General features: G+C 57.2%; 6 protein-coding genes across 6 annotated transcripts; 2 read left to right on the top strand and 4 right to left on the bottom strand.

The window, feature by feature from the left end:
- Nucleotides 1-534: 534 nt before the first annotated feature.
- Nucleotides 535-2,522, bottom strand: MAP2K5 (Dual specificity mitogen-activated protein kinase kinase 5; the record flags this gene model as incomplete). The annotated part of the gene is made up of 2 exons (XM_028634894.1): nt 535-912; nt 969-2,522. 2 exons carry the CDS (start codon nt 2,520-2,522, stop codon nt 535-537), a joined length of 1,932 nt encoding a protein of 643 aa, XP_028498083.1.
- A 3,356-nt stretch (nt 2,523-5,878) lies between these two features.
- D7B24_000641 (uncharacterized protein) lies at nt 5,879-6,313 on the bottom strand (the record flags this gene model as incomplete). The annotated part of the gene is made up of 1 exon (XM_028634893.1): nt 5,879-6,313. The coding sequence occupies one exon, from the start codon at nt 6,311-6,313 to the stop codon at nt 5,879-5,881; it is 435 nt and encodes a 144-aa protein (XP_028498082.1).
- A 1,849-nt stretch (nt 6,314-8,162) lies between these two features.
- Nucleotides 8,163-8,861, bottom strand: D7B24_000640 (uncharacterized protein; the record flags this gene model as incomplete). The annotated part of the gene is made up of 1 exon (XM_028634892.1): nt 8,163-8,861. The coding sequence occupies one exon, from the start codon at nt 8,859-8,861 to the stop codon at nt 8,163-8,165; it is 699 nt and encodes a 232-aa protein (XP_028498081.1).
- Nucleotides 8,862-9,798: 937 nt separating this feature from the next.
- Nucleotides 9,799-10,701, bottom strand: D7B24_000639 (uncharacterized protein; the record flags this gene model as incomplete). Its single annotated transcript, XM_028634891.1, has 1 exon — nt 9,799-10,701. The coding sequence occupies one exon, from the start codon at nt 10,699-10,701 to the stop codon at nt 9,799-9,801; it is 903 nt and encodes a 300-aa protein (XP_028498080.1).
- Nucleotides 10,702-13,109: 2,408 nt separating this feature from the next.
- Nucleotides 13,110-14,796, top strand: D7B24_000638 (uncharacterized protein; the record flags this gene model as incomplete). Its single annotated transcript, XM_028634890.1, has 2 exons — nt 13,110-13,927; nt 14,010-14,796. 2 exons carry the CDS (start codon nt 13,110-13,112, stop codon nt 14,794-14,796), a joined length of 1,605 nt encoding a protein of 534 aa, XP_028498079.1.
- Nucleotides 14,797-16,413: 1,617 nt separating this feature from the next.
- D7B24_000637 (uncharacterized protein) lies at nt 16,414-17,680 on the top strand (the record flags this gene model as incomplete). The annotated part of the gene is made up of 4 exons (XM_028634889.1): nt 16,414-16,711; nt 16,832-17,052; nt 17,160-17,265; nt 17,334-17,680. The coding sequence occupies 4 exons, from the start codon at nt 16,414-16,416 to the stop codon at nt 17,678-17,680; spliced, it is 972 nt and encodes a 323-aa protein (XP_028498078.1).
- Nucleotides 17,681-18,166: the final 486 nt, after the last annotated feature.

Below are 18,166 nucleotides of genomic sequence, written 5' to 3'. Positions count from 1 at the left end.
TCTCGTGGTTGGCATGACTATCCAGTAAGAATTCGTATTCACTCGACGCCGTGACCCCGACAAACCAGCGGCAGAATGAATCTAGCTTCTCGCTCGCCAGCCCCCTGACTGCTCCGCGCGCAGGCAGCTCTTGCGCCTACGTGTCCCTCGACATCTCAGGACCGCACTCAGAGTCTCTCCCTGATTTTCCGCCTCCCCCGCCCTCCCTGACCTCCTCCACTGTTTCAAGCAAGACGCGTAAAAAAAACGTCCCGTACAACAAGGCGTTGACACCGGAAAAGAAGAAAATGCACCTCGAATCCCCATTTCGTATACAAGGGGTTAGAGTACGGGACCCCCCTTGGCCCCCCCTTCCTCCACGCCATGCGTTAAAATAGCTGCTCGTGATCGTGAAGAGTTGAGAACGTAAAGAAACGAAAAGAAAATAAGAAACAAAAAAGCCAAAGTGTATGCCTGCGAAGACCTGCTTCTCTGTGACGAAAGGGAATGATCAAAGTACATGAAGCCAGCTTGCTGCAATGTCGATGGCTTCTTCTAGGCCAGCGGGCTGCCGACGGGACTGACACCGAGCGGCGCCGCGTGGAGAGCCGGCTTCAGTGAGCCTGCGCCCAGCTTGCCTAGCCTCTTTTTCTCCAGGACGCCCTTGACCCAGTCGGCGACCTCCTCGTCATCCGTGGAGGATGTCAGGTTCATGTTGCCGACGGCATCGGCGACGGCGTCGGCTTCGTCGCCCTCCTCGGCCTCTTCCGCGATCGTCTCTGGCTTGGAAAGAGGTGCGAGCCAGGGGTGCTGGAGAAGCATGGCATACGTGGGACGGTCCTTGGGCACCTTGTTCAGACAGCGCTGCACAAAGTCGCGGGCTGTGCTGGAAAAGCTCTCCGGCAGGTCAGGTGGGTCACCTTCGACAATCGCCTAGGAAAAAATGTCAGCAAGGATTTTGAGAAGAGGCCAGTGGAAATACGACGTACGCTCAGCTGGCTGAAGATTGTCGAAGACACCTCTGGTGGGTAGGGATACTGGCCCATGGCGCACTCGATAATGGTGAGACCCAAGCTCCAAATGTCGCTCTGCACGCTGTAGGTGCCGTCTGCGCCCGTAGCCATGCCACCGCCCGATATCCTCTCGGGTGCCATGTAGCTCTGGCAGCCAATGTTGGTCTTGGCCATGCTTGCGACGAGGTTGCCGCTGACGCCGAAATCGCAGACCTTGACCTGGCCTCGCGTGTTGACGAGAATGTTGGTAGGCTTGACATCGCGGTGGATGATGTTGTGGTCATCTTTGAGCGTCTTGAGACCCTGGACAGTGGAATATGTGATCTTGCGAAGCACGTTCTCAGGGACGCCGCCGGTGTAGAGCTTATCGATGGAACCACCATCCATGAACTCGATGCAGAGATAGACCGCACCCTCTTGGAAGAAGGCCCCGTAGAAATCGATGATGTAGGGCGAGACGCACTTGTGCAGAATCACAAGCTCGCGAAGAATCGTCGTAAACTTGGCCTCCTCGAGCTCTAACCTCATCTCCTTCATGGCCATGATAACACCAGTCGTGCCATCTTCCTTGGCTGTGGGCGTAGTCTGCTGAGGGTCGACGGTGTCGTCGCTCTTCGCCACAGGCGTAGGGTCCGAAACGGAGTGATCGAGGCTCTTGACACCGCTCAGACCTGCGCCAAACCGCGGTTTTCTCGGCTTTGTGTGCTTCACTTTATACACTGTGCCATAATTGCCCTTGCCGAGTTCGTCAAGCACCTCCACCTCATCGAGGGATATGCGGAAAGTCTGGCCATTGGCGAAGTTGACCCCAGTTCGCGTGATTGTGGCGGCGCCGTCAAACGTGATCCAGCCCTTTTCGGAGTCAATATACTTTTTGAAGTCGTCCATCTTGGAACCAAAGCTGTTGCCGTTCCCGTTCGCATTGGCATTGCCGTTTGGTGCACCGCCGGCGCCGGGTGCGGGGGTAGGAGGTCCTCCTCCCATGGCTGACAGCGTCAAGCCCGGCTTCTTCCGTCCTCCGGACGCCTTGGTAGGGATGGCGGGGGCAGAGTGAGGCAGAGGGCCCGGTGTTGGGCGCATCATGGGTATGCCACCTGGGAGCCTCGGAACGCCGCCGGGCAGCATGCCGCCGGGCGACTGGCCAGCGGGGGAAGCCGGTGTGCTGGGAGGCGCGTTCGGGGTGACGGGTTTGTTCATTCGCTGCAGATGCAGCGCTCGTGCCCTCGCCATGATATCGTTCTGAACACCACCGCCCATCATGGAGGCAGCGGCTGGCCGGGGGCGCCGAGCGTCGCCCAAGAAGCCGAGGGGTGTGGAGGAGGCGGTCATGTTGGGAGGGTCGGAGACGGTGCGAAGGGAGGGGAGCCTCCGAATATTGTCAGGAGGGGAGTCGACGGGACCCTCGAGAGGCGTGCTGGCTTCTGAGGAATTGACCGAGCCTGGGGATGCGGGGCTGTCGAGACCGTCCGGGCCATCGTACGTGCCGTCAGGCGTCGCAGGAACAGAGTCGGGCGTGTTGAGATCTGCCATCTTGCCAGTCGAGTAATGTATGCGTTGGGATCGTCAGGCTGCGCGGGCTATGCTATCGCGGTCGCTTTCGTGGTGGAAAGAAACACCCGGAGTGACGGCGAAGGTGACGAATCCGAGCCCGAGTCGGCCTTGGGAGTAGTTGGGGAGGGGCAGAAGAGGTAGGAGTGCGTGGCGTTGAGGCTCAACAAGGCTTGATCATGCGGCGGGCCCTCAGGACGGTTCAGGTTGGGAAAAAGGTCGAAAAACACGCCAGTCGGGCGCGAGAGACGAAGAGGGGCGAACGACGGGAAAGATTTCGGTGATACCGACGTCTTATACTGTACGCTTGTCGGTTGAGGGCAAGGCGGTGGGTTGATGGTGGTTTGCAATTGGACCCGTAGCTAGTGCTTCCGGGGAATGGCTGGTGACTCGCTCAGGGTTCATGAGCAGCTTGAGGCGAACTTTTTCTTTTTTTTTTTCCTCTTGTGCTTCTCTTCCGTTCTTGGCTACCAATGCTGAGGCGGGTGGGAGACTTGGGATTGGCGAGCTTTTAGCTGTTGCAAGCTGGGTTTGTCAGGCGCAAGAAGGTGAAGGAAGTGTTCGTGGAACAAGACGCTGGCTGGCTACTGAAAACCGGGCGTATGCTAAGGCAGGTGCTGGTGGATAATCCCAATCCCAGTGGAGAAGAAGCAGCAGCAGGCAATGGATGGTGGGGGGAGGGGACGATACACCGCAATGGGCGGGTTTAGCACTAGTCTGGCTGGCAGGGAAGTGGGGTGCTGATGTACCCATCCAGTATCGGTGACGACGGCGGATGGGATCTCTGACAGGGTACCAGGTGGGTAGGCAGACGGGTGGGAGATGAGCTGGATGGGCTTTGAGGGGTTGATGGAGCATCACACACGTCCAGATGGTACCTGTAGGTTAGTAGCTGCAGTACCTGCCTGACCTGGGTCGACAGACAGACACCAAGAGACATGGAGGGCAGGATCAAGTTCAGACGTGAATGGTGGCGCTCGTCATGCAACATTTCACCTTCGTCTCGGTGCCCTCTGCGAGTACCGAGCTACGGACTAGATGTACAGGCCCATCACCGCTGCCGGTCAAAACTACTCCGTGTCTACATACCTAGGTACCAGGTCATCCCAAGCCATGCATGCCGCCGGGCAATTGCTGCTGAAGGTAAGGTCCAAGGATTGAATCATGATGCCGCACCAGAAAAAAAAAAGAAGAAGCCAGTTGCCTTACAGCGTCGTCACTTTCCAGGCATCTCATGTGCCCTGGTCTGCGCGACTAGTACCCACCCCTGCCACCCAAATCGCAACACCTGTACCGACCTTCCTGCGCATCTACCTCACCTTGGTACCGCGTGGGAGAGGTATCACCAACCTGACAGGTGCCAAAGACACTCTGCCGGCATCATCCGCCCAGTTTGAAGAAGCCCTCGACTCTCTACGTTGCCGATCTGTTGATGGCATTCGTCAGCGTGTCGCCCCTTTCATCATGTACGTTTGTGCATCGCGCGCGCGCATCACTCGATCAGGACGGCGGCCACCCCCATCAGAAGGCCCCCGGGGGGGGGGGGGGGGGACAAAACCCATTTGCATGCTCATCACTTTCCCCTCGCCGAATCCGCCGAAGACCCAAAAAGGGGTCTACATACCGGTTCCGACGTTACATCATCCAACATTCGAACTGTTTTTTCGTCCCATCTGCACCTGCACGAGACGAGGGCGCCAAGGTCAAAGAGCCAAGGAAGGAAGGGGAGGGGCCTTGCAGCCCATGGCCTTCGCCTGCTTGTGGCTTCGTGCCCCGCGCCCGCAGCCAGGCCCCTCCCTTGTGCTGGTCCCTATCCCCGCCGTGGGACTGTGCCTATGACGTAGCGTGCACCACCAGTACCTGTAGAACGCAGTCTGCGAGTCTGTGGCTTGACCCTTGTCTCGAGCAAAGAAAAAAATACTTGACCGCTAGTGCCTTGCGTGTGGCTTGCAGATGGGTTGCTTGTCTCGTTTGCCTACCTACCTGCCTACCTACCTGCCTACCTACCTGTCTACATGTACCTACCTAGGTCCCTGAGGTACCCAGCTTGCGCCGTTCCTTCATCCATCCAGCGTTGCTCTCGTCAGAGGTATGAGGGGCTCCGCTGACGTCTGATGTCCCCTCCCACGCCTTCCACAACACGATGCTGCTGCCGCCGCGCTTCCCATGTTTCCACGACCAACCTCTTGCGCAGCTATTCTGGGAATGACGGTGGGGTGAAGGCATGACTGAGTATTGGGCGTCCCACATTTCTTTTTCCTCTCTGTCCCTCTCCAGTTCTCCCAAAGACGAAAGATGTGCACTCGGATCTTGCTCTCCGTCGCCGCTTCACCCAGCGACTTGGCCTCCTCCTCGAGAGATGGATCTCGCAGCGAATCGGCAGCCCATGTCGACGCCCTTGCCGTGCAGTGCAACGGGCATCTTGCTATGCACGCTGTTCTCGCGGACCCCTCGCCCGTTCTCCAACTCGGAGCCCTCCGAACATGCAAGCCGCCCACCGTCATTCTTTCATTTTCAGGGTCTTGAGCACGCGTCTGCTAGTCCACCGTAGCGAATGCTCCGGGGTCAAAGCAGTGTACTCAGGTACCTCCTCAGACACTTTGATGGTCCTTGACCGTATGCCCTCCACATTGCCTCATCATGACCATCCATCGCAGCCGCGTAGATCAATCCCTGGCTGCGAGGTGGTCACCCGCCCGATAGAGGCCAATGTTCATGCAAAGGCCATCGCTGCGTCTGTGCTATGGCACATCTCGCTACTTGTACACTGACGTCTCTGTTTGTGACGGTTCCTCATCAGAATGCCACCTGCGTCATCGACCATGTGGCTTGGGTGCGCCCCAAACCGCTTCCCCCAAACCGCAGATTCCCCCCACATTACGTCCATGTTTCAACTTATGCTGATCACCGTTGACACTTTGATTGGATCTCGCCGTCCGCTCATGCTGCACAGCTGGTGGCTTGGGTGTGTACACACAGCCATCGGAAAGCTAGAACACGATGCACTACGTCGTGACATGCACTGAAGTCGTGGAGGAAGTCTCTCGCAGATTGATGATCGGAATGGCATTGCAACTCGATGCACGACGACTCCGTCGATGGAGTTTGCCATCGACCCTGAGTTGACCTGGATGACGTCTCTCTGAGGAAGTCCACTATCGCGATCCCGTTCATCATACCAGATGGCTGACTAGACCCAACCGCCACAAAGTGCGCAACGTTCCGTCAGGTCCCGACTACCTCAGTCCCTGCAGGCCCTCCCCGAAACCGTCCACAAGGCAAAAATAAGGGGGGGCCGTCTTTCACGTGTACTGACAAGCCAGGGCGCGCCGGCCCGCTCAACGGCGGAAAGGTCTCTGAACAAAGGTCCAGTCATTGTCGGCGTAGTGGCTCGTTCCCTCAGCCAGCTCGGCCGTCGACAGGTACGCGTCGTCGTACTCGTCGTCGTCCTGCTCGGAGAGGTGCGTGGCCACCTTCATGATGAGGCTCATCTGGAGGCGGGGCGGGCGGAGAGCCTCCCGACGCTGCTGCCGCTCCTTCTTGGTGGCCTCGTCGGCCTCCTTCTTGGCGGCGGCCTCGACCTCCTCTCTGGCCTTTTCCTCGGCCTCGGCCTCCTTCTGGGCCTTGTCCTCGGCCTCCTTCTTGGCTTTGATCTTGGCTTCCATGGCGAGCCGCTCGCGCTCGCGCTGCCTCTCATGCAGGATGACGAGGACCGAGGCGTAGGCGCCGCCGAGCTTCTGCTTGAGGGTCTCAATATCTTGATAGAGAGGCATCGTTGCTATAGACTTAGACGGGCGAGAGTGACGAGGAGAAGGCTCTGTCGGCGTTTATATGAGACGCCGGTGCTTGCTTGCTGGAGGGCAGAGTCACTGTCAGTCACTGCGGAGGCTTTCCACTCATCTGGTCGGCGGCAGGAGTCTGCTGTCTACTTGGAAACGGACTGACCCTTGGACGAACAGCTTCGGATGGCAGGTCAACCTCAAAGGGTATCTCTGGAAGCCTGATGAGACAGCCGATATTTCGATGGAAGCTGGTCTGGCTTCAAAGCCACTGTTCGGACGGAATCTTGCTGGTTGAGTACGTGATAGCTGTGAGAGTAGACAACGAGACCTGGGCCTATGCGGGACTCTTGGACCTTCCACGTGTTGGCGATACTGGTGAGTCGTCAGTCACGTCAACGCCTGGGTTCTTTCTCGTGAGAGTGCACTTGCAAGGCTCCGCCGGGGGCTTGCGCGCGGAAGCCGCACTTACACGGCGCAAGGCGGGCGCGGCTTTCGAGAACGGGAAGGACGCGGGCTTTGTCGTTGATTCATGGGCGCTTTCCTCCTCGCTGCAGGGCGTTCAGAAGTGAAAGACGCGGCTTGCTTCCCTGTCGACTAGCAAAAAGGAAGTGGTTTGGGTGTCGCATGTCGCATGCCGCTTGACCATGACGACGAACTTTGATGCTGCGTTGCAATGGTTTATTAGTGCTGGGCGATGAGAACATGTTCACGACCAGGTCATATATAGCATTCGAAGATCAGTCGCAGAAAGGTTTGAGTTTCTGGAGTCTGAGCATATACTGCTGCACTTGATAACTTGTCTTCCTGGATGGTCATCATGGTGTTTTCATTAGGACCCTGCGGCAGAACCTTAAAACTGGCTGCAACGGCCTCCTCCAGGGGCATCTGTTCGAACGATGAAATAAAAGTGGATGAGAACTTGCAAGCACAGTCACTACTGTCAATGATACGACAAAGATGTGGTTTAACACGCTGAAATTGATTGTCCAAGGTTCATATGGCACAGCTGTCAACTCGCGATGAAAACTGGTTAATGCTCCAAAACATAGCTCTCTAGCACATACGACCACACCTACTGGAAAATTCGGGATCCCGTCCGCTCTCCCATAGACAAGCCAGTAAGGGTTGGACTAGTAGTTGGGTGGGTGACCACCAGCGAATCCCCGATGTTGTATGTTTTTGATGTTTTTGGCATTTCCACCCTGGTGGTGGGAAATGAAGCTGTCGTGGGCCGCTGTGGGGTGTGAGGTGGGGCCGATACATGTGCAAGTTCGGCGGCAACCCTGTAAGTGTAAAGTCCTCTCGGACCCCTCAAGCTGTGCAAGCAGCCTGTGGCAACTTGATGCGGATGGGCACGTGTAGAAAACCAGCTTGATGCTGCTGTACCAGCAACGAATTCTTGATTGAAGCAAAATGGTTGAAGATGCCATAGATAGATAGAGTGTTGTGGCTGAATCAGCGTTGGTCGTCATGAAGGGCTACTCGCCATGCCATGAAGCCAGCAAGTTGGGCAACACCTTCGCAAAGTACAGCTGATCGATTCATTTGCAACACCTCTAGACTCGTGCGTTACGGAAACACTGTGCGACAACAATCTCCAGAGACCACTCGAATGATTTGTACCTGCAGATCGTTCACCTTGGCCGTGTTCGTGATATGAACCAGTATAAGTCGCCGAGAACCCCGGTAGACAAATCAATGAAGACAGGCTTCGGTGCGAATCTACCATCACCGACAAGGACCACATCAGGACATCTTGGAATGAGATCAAAAAGCGCTTGGGTATTCATACAAACTAGCAAAAGAAGTGCACACATCAAGTCGTTACAAGAGCACGAGCTTAGCTGAAGCGACCGAGTGCCTTCCCCCTCTTCGACACCTCCTTGGCATGGTACTGCTTGACCTTGGCCCGCCTGGCATCCTCCCTCGCCTCCTCCTCGACGCGCCTGACCTCCTCCCGCGCGGCCGCGACGCTCTCCCTCGCCGCCATGAGCGCGCGGTCGGCGTCCTTCTCGGCCTGCTCGGCGCCCATGACGCGCTCGCGCGCCGACAGCACCGACGGGTCCATGTCGGCCTCGTCGTAGCGGCCGCCGCGCTTCGAGAGCAGGCCGCGCTTGCCCCGTGTGCCGTGCGTCGAGACGGACCCCGAACGCGTGGGACCCGTGTGGTAGGAGCTGCCGCCGGCGGAGGAGAGAGACGAGACGGATGTGCGAGCCGGCGAGGGCGAGCGGCCGCGGTTGCGGTGGAAGAGACCGCCGCCGCCACCCGTCGAGCGGTGGTGAGGGTCTTGGGACGGGTGCTGGACGGCGTGGTTGTCGCGCACGGGCGAGGGCGAGCGGTCGCGGAGGGAGCCAAAGAGGCCGCCCTTCTTGCGAGGGGGCTCGTGAACGGCGGCGTGCTGGGGTACGGGAGCCTGGCGTGGGGGGGAAGGGTCGCGGCGGCCGGAGAAGAAGCCACGGCGGCGGGGTTCTTCGACGGGAGGAGGAGTGGGCTCCCGGGGCGGTGGGGAGGGCTCACGGCGGCCTGAGAAGAAAGGCATGGCGTATGATGAATGATAGTCTCTGCAAGAGGGTCTGTGACTTGGAAGTGTGGAGTGATGTGCCGAGGAGCCAAATAGTCTTGATGGATTGAGATTGATAGATAGAAGGTTTCTAAAAGCTCGGCAAGACTGGGCGAACAGACGATATTTCTATTCCCTCTCTTCACGCACTGGGAGAGAGGAGACATTCCTCCTGAAAAGCCTCTACTTGGCAGACCCTGTCAATGATGCCAGGCGGCATGCCATGCCATCACGACCTGTCTTCTGTCCAGTAATTGGGCGCCGTGCGCCGCGGGGGTTGGACGTCGAATACGGCAAACCTGTTTGGTGGTGATCGACAGTATAGGGGTCGTTGGGCGTGACGTCAGTGGTAAAGAGCAGGGGTTCTGTGCCTACCGAGCCAATAATTTGGACGTGTTGAGAAAGGACCCTGCGATATTTCAACCAATGCACGACGGTCATGCAGGGTCTCGTGCTGTAATGGAGGGTTGAATTATGCCATCGTACATGGTGGTCGGCCTGATGACGATGCTCTGAAGGGAGGAGGAGCTGGTTCGTGATCGACATTCGAGACGGAGGCCACCAGGAATGGCCGAGTTCTGAGACGGCGTTTGGTTGCATCGATCTCAGGACACTTGCCTAGACATCTGCACTCTATCGATGGAATGCTGCGGGGTTCCCCAGTGCTGCTGTAGAGGCTACCGATCGGATGGTGACGATGATGATCTATTAAGGGTCTTGCCCAGAACCCCAATCTATTACTCTATCGATGGCTTCATTATGTCCGGGTCCACTTCTGCACGTCTCGCAATGCCCTACTGCTTCGTCCATCGTCGACAGTGTTCATGCTGGGTATCTAATTGAACTCGCAAGCTCTCCGCTGTGTGTGTATGCGCGCGTGTGTGTTCATTTCCGTTCCGTGTGCGCTCTGGGCCACTCACTTCTCGCTCTTGGGTTCAAGAGTCTTGCTGGGCCAGGCCAGCCAGCATACGGCAATGACGACCTTGATGAAGCCAGCAATCCACAGGACAGTGGTCGTGCCGGCGGCGCTCCTCTGAATCCAGCCGCTCACGATGCCGCCGAGGAGAAGCAGAAGGATGGCGAGGAAACGACGGTTACGCTTCGGGTTCTCCTTGAGGGGGGCCAGGATCTTGGGGTCAGACAGCAGGTCGCAGTAGACGCTCGTCAAGACACAGGTGGGCACCTCGTTGTAGCCGAGGACACGGCTCGAGACGATCTGACCGCCAAACTGCCAAGCGATCAGGGCGACGGGTAGAAGTACAATGTGGCTGTGGTGAGACTGCGTGGCGGCGCCGAGGTCGTCGTTGAAGCTGGGGACGTTGCGGCGATTGTAGTCGGCGACGACGCCCGTCTGGGCCAGGATGGCGGCGATCCAAATAGCGGCGGCCTGTGCGAGGAAGGACACGGCAAGAGTGGCCTTGCGCTTGGGCTGGAAATGACGGGTGTGCGCGAAGGTGAAGCAGCCCAGGGCGAATGAGCCGATGGAGACGAGAGAGCGCAGCCAGCGATAAGGGTCTCCGTAGGGGAGGCTGGCGGCGCCGAGGGCCAGGAAGATGGTGTTGCCCGTCTGCATGCTCACGAAGACGTTCGAGGCGTTGACGGTGACACTGTCGCAGAGACCCGAGATGAAGCAGCAGGCGAAGAGGGGGAGATCTGTGTGATTGACGTGGACGTCATCGCGAAGCCATTCGAGCCAGGTCTTGCGCGGCGGCGGCTGCTGAGCAACGTGCCGAGGGAGCTCCTGCGTCGTCGCGTCGCTGTCCGATGCAGCGCCAGCACTGTGGTTGGGGGCCACTTGCAGGCCGTTCTCGTGGCTCATGATTGAACGTGCGTGGTATCGTAGTCGTGTTCTAGTGGGACTAGAGGAGCAGCGTTGTTGAGGCCCTCGAGGGATGGACTCGCGAAGTTGAATTATGGAGGCGAGAGAAGGAAGGAAAGAAGGATGAAGAAGAGGGAAAGGCCGCACGTTGGAGCGATATCACGATGCCCTTGAAAATATCTTCAGCTTCTTTTGCCCAGGCCGGAAGTCGGCAGAGTCATCTATCAAAAGGCTCAGGCCACTGAACAAAGACCCAGGTCCCAAGCCAAAGCCAAAAAGCAGTGAAAGAGGGAATAGGTGATTCAGCTTACGCAATGCCGATTTCACCATCAGCGAGGCCCGTGGTTGGCGGTATGGAAGGGACCCAAGCGTTCTAGCCTCTAAGGAGGGGCGTGCCGCGATCGGATCAAGAAAAGGCGTGGGGGTGCTATCGCCAGGTGGACGAGGAGCTCATGATGAGGGTATAGATGACAGTCCAAGTTCCCAATAATCCCGTGCCACTGCGAGCTGTCATGTCGTCTGAATAGGACATCCCTGCGCTTTCAGAGTAGTCCAGCGCCTGCGAGAGCCGGTATGCTGTTGGGGCCCAGCCGCACTGCCCTCTGGAGCCTGCGCGTGTAGGTGGAGAAACTGTAGATAGAGGGAGAGAGATGCACAAGTAAACAGAGGGACTTGAGGGAGAGAGGAAGGGTGGGGGCGAGCAGAGATTGGGAGGGGATCCCTATGTCAGCACCACCAGTGATTCACAGGCTTTGCGAGGCAAGACCACTAGGTGCTGTCGCTGCCACTGCCGCTGCCGTACCTGTGCTCGCCCTGCTGCCCGCTGCCACTGTGAGCACCGTCACTGCCCAGTCTTGATATCGTATCAGGCAGGCGCACCCTCACAACGAGGCAGGCGCTGTCGGCAGGTTGTGTCCTTCTACGGTAGCTCCCAACACTCTTTGGTGGCATGTCCTAGGGACCTCCTTACCAGGTAGGTACCTACTAGGTAAGGTAGGTAGGTACCTAAATAAGGTTCCAAAGCAAAGCACTCAGGCCCCAATGCCCCCTAATTGAGTCCAGTCGTTTCGGAATCACCTCTCGAACAACGGCTTTCTTCTGCAACCTGCCCAGTTGATCACCAGCGAACTAACCGGCTGACGTTTCCCCCACCAACGTCCACCCGGATCGCTCAGGTTGTGAGCTTTTACGAATGACGCCCACCGTCTGAATTTTTGGAGGCCAGGGCCCTCTACATGTACCTTTGTGAGCTCCGTTCAGACTATTCCCGGTGGCTTCCTTTTGCCAGTGTTTCAACCCACCTCCGAGTGCACGGTATCGGTGGGTGCTGGTAGCGACCAAATACCTGCTTTGACCTGTGGCAGAGCTCGAAGGGCTCGTCCAAGCACAGCTCATGATGAGAAACCTCCTCTTCCCGGCCAATCGTCCATTGTCCGTCCCCATCGGCCGGAATTGTCCATTTGCCGCGAGATTGAACGTCTCTCTTGCCCCAGACATGACGTCCCTCTGCCGAACTGGCCACTCGCGCCAACGAGGTCAAGCTTCCGGCATGGGAAGCACCGCCTTCGAGATTCCCGCCATTCTCTTTGTCTAGTCCCTGGCCACGGCATTTCGCCGGTGACAAGCTGTCCAATCCTCATCCGCTGACCAGTTCTCGACCCCCTCTCCCTGCCTTGGCTCCCCCCCGGTCGCCCCCCTCATAGTCAGGGGTACTGGATGGACTGAGCACCCTGGTTTGGTTTCTGCGAACGGCCTCTAGTCCAAAACCAGCATGGTGCGGGAACACTCCATTGCGGGCTGATGCAGGTCCCAAGAAGACGGCGTCCATTGGCGACATTGGCGAACATTGGCAACCCCTGAATTGACCCTCTGGCTTGTTCTTTTCCCTCAATCGCTTGGGAAACGACCCCGTCCATCATCCCGTCTTCGTAAGTCCACCCCATGTCCCCGGCTGCTACTTGCTCGAATCGCCACACAGAGGGAGAGACAGGGTCTCGTTGAGCGAAAGCAGCGCCAGAGCTATAGCACACACTCTTTAATAGACCACGACACCTCGGACCCCGCTGACAACCTGACGCCTCCTCACGTTGACCACGCAGCGTCTCCTCCCACATTCCTTCACTGGCATTCCTGCGCCTCACACACCGACAGCGTCGACCCGTCGTCGTCATTCTTCGCAATTCCCACGCGATCACGACTGACGCACCTTCAACCTCGACGTTCTCGGTGCTTGACGTATTGATTCGACCTTTCACGATCACTCTGCTGGGTCAGAGCTGTATCTCACACACTCATTACACTACCGAGCCAAAGGGCCGACGCCAGTCCCGACGACTACAACTACACCTCTCTTCGTTGGTCGACAACATTCAACGACGATTCTATTATTCATTCTGCTAGTCGCAATCATGTGGTCCTCACTTGTTATGCCAGCCTTTGCGCTGCTGGCGACGCTCTCCCAGAATGCCCTCGCGCAGGTCACCTCCGATTGCAACCCGATCAACGAAACTGACTGCGCCCCGAACCCGGCCTTGGGCATGGCGCATACATTCAACTTCAACGCGACGCCCTCGAAGGACCTTTGGGAAACCCATGTCGGGCCCATCTCCTTCTCTGATAAGGATGGTGCTGCTTTCACCATCACGAAGCAGGGCGATTCGCCTACTCTCCGCTCCCATTTTTACTTCTTCGGTGGCCGTACCGAGATCATTCTCAAGGCAGCTGCCGGCAAGGGCATCATCAGCTCTGTCATGTGGCTCAGCGATACCCTGGATGAGGTCGATTGGGAATTCGTTGGCGTCAACAGCACCACGGCCCTGAGTAATTATTTTGGCAAGGGAAAAGAAATCTTCACCGAAGGCAAAGATCACCCTGTCGCTGGCGCACCCGTCTGGGATGATTTCCACAACTACACCACCACTTGGACTGAGGATCGCCTCGAGTGGTTCATCGATGGCCAGTCTGTCCGCGTCCTCAACAGAGCTGACGCTCTCGAGGGCGGCAATCTGTTCCCCCAGACGCCCATGCGCCTCTACCTCGGCATCTGGGCTGGAGGCGACCCAAGACTACCCAAGGGCACTCGGGATTGGGCTGGCGGCGACACCGAGTACGACAAGGGTCCCTTTACCATGCACGTTCAGAAAGCGCATGTTCAGGACTACAGTACCGGCAAGGAGTACGTCTATGGTGACAAATCTGGTTCTTGGCAGAGCATCCAAGTTGTCGAGTGAGTTTGCACCTTGTTTCACATACTTTTGCTCGACACCTCTCCATTGTCAAGGGAAGCATTATTAACGCATCTTTTACAGAGGCAACTCGACCGTCAAGGAAACACTCCTGGCAACTCCTGACAAATCCATTGGCGAGAAGTTCGACGAGCTTCCTCAGGGCGCCAAGATTGCCGTCTACGCCGGAGGCGCTGGTGTTGCCGCTATAATCGTGTTTGCGTTGATCTTCTACATTATTCGACAGCGCCGTCGTGGAGCTCGCGAGTCTGCCGAAGCCGCCAAGAGGGCCGAGGCCGAGCGTGTCGAGCTGGACGGCTACAAAAAGAGTGGCGTCAACCCCGACGGCTTCTCTGGGCCCACAGGCATGGAATACAACGCCCGCTCCATTGGCAAGGACGGCAGCTTCCGTGAGGAGAGCTACGAAATGCCCGTCACGGCGGCCAGCCCTCTTCACAGCAGTGGTCTGCCCGAGAAGGGATGGGGTTCCACTTCGTACGGCGGCGCTGCGGGTGCGGGAGCAGCAGCCGGCGCTGCCGTTGGTTCTGCGGCCGCGATGCGTTCTCCTACCGCTCCCCTGCTTGGTCACAATGACCAGATGAGCCCTCGCATGCACAGCCCAGCGCCGTACAGTGATTCCGCATCACCACACGGCCAGCAGTTCCGCTCGCCCCTGAGGACCCCGAGCCCCGGCATGCCGCCACAGGGACCGCTCCCCATGTCGCCGAACCGAAGCGTGTCTACGCCTCAGCAATTTGGCAACCAGCGAATGGGTAGTCCGGCGCCGCCCCAACCAAACCGCAGTTTCAGCAGCAACCAGTATGGTGACGGCACAGACCAGTCGTACTGGAACAATAACGGCTACAGGTAGCGGTGTGTTGAAAATTTGCTCTTGTGACGACTTGTGTTTCTTTGTATTGCCGGTTTGCTGGATGCGCGTGGAATAGACATCATCTTCTGGAGTTTTGTCTGGCGCGGTCCACTGTTTATTTCTGAAGCTTCCCATGACTGGAAGGTCTCGAGGATGGTCGTTCTTGCCTGTCCCCATTCGGACCACGTAGCGAGATACCTGTTGAAGTTGAACTTCGTTTTGCTGGATGATATGTACCAGAGATGAATGGTATCGTTTTGATGGAATTGAACCGGATTGACTAAGTTTCGGACGTGCTAGTCACGGCCCTCCGTTCACTTCTCATTGTTGGCGTTGACGTCTAATTCTTGGTTATTCTTCTTATTCACAACGTTGTGTTGTCGGCTAGGGCCACTCCCGATCATGACTTCCTGAGACATGTCGAGCAACTTCCCTCTGCAACCGCATATCAGCCCTGCCGAGCCTGTCGTCCAACAAGCCTATAAGCATAAGTGGATGGATGCCAGCCAATTAGAGAATTTGCTTCTTCAGTTGCCACCATGTCTGTCTACCGCGGGCCGGCTTTTAAGGCTGAGTGGCGTGCGCTGTGGCCCAAACTCAAAGCACCTGGGGTAAAGATGAAGGAGGGGCTCCGATACTTTCACCCGATGAGCTATTCCATGAACTCAATCCCGACTGTAACTCGGGTCTCCTCTGACTGGGTTCTTCGTGGCTGCGAGGCTATCATTGAGGCTTGCGGAATACCAGGGGCGAAATTGAAGGACTTGACATGAAGCGGATGGTCCTATGGTGTCTGTGGTGGCCGGCACGTTTGTCAGATATACAGAGCGTCCGGTGGATTATCTGATCCGGAATGAGTGGCATGATGCAACTGCAAGCCTTGCTTCCCGGAAGCTTTCGACGTCGGAAGAAGAGGGTGGCTGGCGTGGCGAAATCGTGATAATGCGATCGAGTTGCCGTGCAGCAGCCCGGGGCGGATACAGTTTCATACAGCATTGGAAGGCTTTCTCAATCCCTTTCATCGCAAAGATGTTCCAGTGTGGACCAAAATATCCATGACACTGTCAACAATCCACCAAGCGGGTATAGACCTTGAGCCGCGCCCGAGTCTGTAAGACGTCTTAAGGATGAAAGGGACGATCAGATTCCTAGATCTGACAGGTATCTTGGCATGATATTCGACAATCCTCACTCAGTCGAGGGGTTGAAGGCTCTGCCATGTGTGCAGACTGATGATTGAGCCCGACTTGTAAATGCTGCTAGCCGACCCGCGACGCTCGTTGAGAATAGGCAATGTTTGGTGATCCACTGTTACTCAAGAACCCCCCGCCCATGTCAACAGAGGCTTCATATCGCGCCTACCATGTAGTAAAAATACCTCTACTGCATCAAGCCCGCCAGCCATGTCCTTCCAAGATGAAGAAGCCACAGGAGTACGCCCGAAGCTTCACGATCACAACAAACAGGGCCAGAGGTTGTATAAAGCACGCCATCCATGACCGGTTCCTTGCTCCCATCTCGTCTTCTTCTCATCACGCTCACTCCAGTTCTCTTCTCAGACCCATTGTCTCTGCATCATTCGACTTTTTTGTTCTGATATCCAAGCACACAGACACGATGCAGCTGACTTCTGTCTTCCTCGCCGCTGTGGCGGCCATGACCGTCTCGGCAGCCCCGAGCACCACGTCGCCCAACTCGGTCGGAGCGGCCCTCGGCGGCCACCACGCCCCCCGCTGTCATGGCAACATGGAGTACGACCCCTGGAAGAAGCAGTGCAAGTGCGATCGCGGCGAGTACTACGATGTCGAGGCCAAGCAATGCCGCCACAAGGAGGTCAAGACGTTCAAGTACAAGAAGTGCCGCGCCGACGAGAAGCTATACTGCGCTCGTGACGAGGGCACCTTCGTCGAGTACAGTGAGTTCCCCTCCCCCTTTTTTTCCAGTTCGTGATCGCTCCCGGCGAAGGCTCCAGAGCGTCGTATACACCCCCTGTCTTCGCATTCAGCTGCAGACTGACACAATGGGCTCTCCCCAGACCGCAAGAACCCCGCCTGCTGGCAGGAACGTTCCAACAAGCTCTTCTGCGCCAAAAAGTCGCGCGTCAAGGAGACCTTCAAGTCCGAGGTTCAGCGCGAGTACGAGGTTGCGCACTACTCAGCCGCGCAGCGCCAGGAATCCGAGACCAGGCGCCAGGCGTGCCACGCGCCCCGCCACTTCAACCACCACCGCAACTCGTGCGAGTGCCCCCACAAGAAGGCGAGTTTCCGCCCTGCCACGTCCCTGGCACGTCTCGAGGACGGCCCATCGCAGCTTGGGGGGCGTCATCCGTGACTGAGAGAATGTCTCTGACTGACCGTTGACAGGTCTGGGACGGCAAGCACTGCGGATTTCCCAAGATCCCCGAACCCACGTGCAGGCGCGGACAGAAGGCTTATTGTGCCAAGAGCGCCTACCGCGTCACTCAGTATAGTAAGCCAGCCTCGCGGCCCCTTTTTACTCTTTCTGTTCGGTTTGGCCGTGTACTAAGCAGTCTCAAGGCGTCAAGGAGGAGCTCTGCCAGAACAATGGCAAGAACTACGTCTTCTGCTGCGGCGACGATGTCGAAGAGAAGAAGCACAAGAAGATCGGCAAGAAGCCCAAGACGCAGAAGAAGAAGCCCGCCAAGAAGCCCGAGGAGAAGGAGGAAGAAGAGGAAGAGGAGGAGGAGGAGGATGGCGAAGATAACGAGACCAACAACGAGGATGACGAGGAAGAGGAGAAGGAGGAGAAGAAGCCCAAAAAGGGTCCCAAGAAGGGCCCCAAGAAGGGCCCTAAGAAGGGCCCCAAGGGCAACAAGCTCAACCACAAGAAGTTCGCCAAGTGCGCTGGCCTCATCTGGGAGTAAAATCGTCGCGACGTCGCCGGCCCATCGTTTCTGGCACCGCGTCGGGCGCCTCGGTGGCTGTTGGGGACGTTTGGTCGCTGGGGTTCGGTCGGTGAGCCGCGACGCAGCACAGGGTGGAAGCGGAGGGGGGAAAGAAAAATTTGCTTCATGTCACTCCTTTAAATCAGGCCGCCTGGCCTGCGCGTTTTACTACTTCGAGGCAGGCTTTTAGCAGTGGAGTGAATACAAAGATCGGTTGTTGGGGAATTGAATCTTGCGTTTTGCGCTTACGATGGGGGACATGCCATTACTTACACACTTCATCCACGGCCAACGCGGGTTCCTTTGGCGAATCGCATGGTGTATACGAGGCGTATGGAAGCAGGCTCTGGACTTTCTGGCATATATGTTGACCTGGTGAGGATTTGTTCTGTCGAGTGTGGGCGACATGGATGGCCTACCTCTTGTGGCCGTTGGAGTAAGAGGAACGGCAGTGATGCAGGAATG

This window comes from Verticillium nonalfalfae (genome assembly GCF_003724135.2).
Source record: "Verticillium nonalfalfae strain VnAa140/NRRL 66861 chromosome Unknown scaffold_11, whole genome shotgun sequence".
NCBI lineage: Eukaryota > Fungi > Ascomycota > Sordariomycetes > Glomerellales > Plectosphaerellaceae > Verticillium > Verticillium nonalfalfae.
This window is presented reverse-complemented; position numbering and strand designations above follow the sequence as displayed.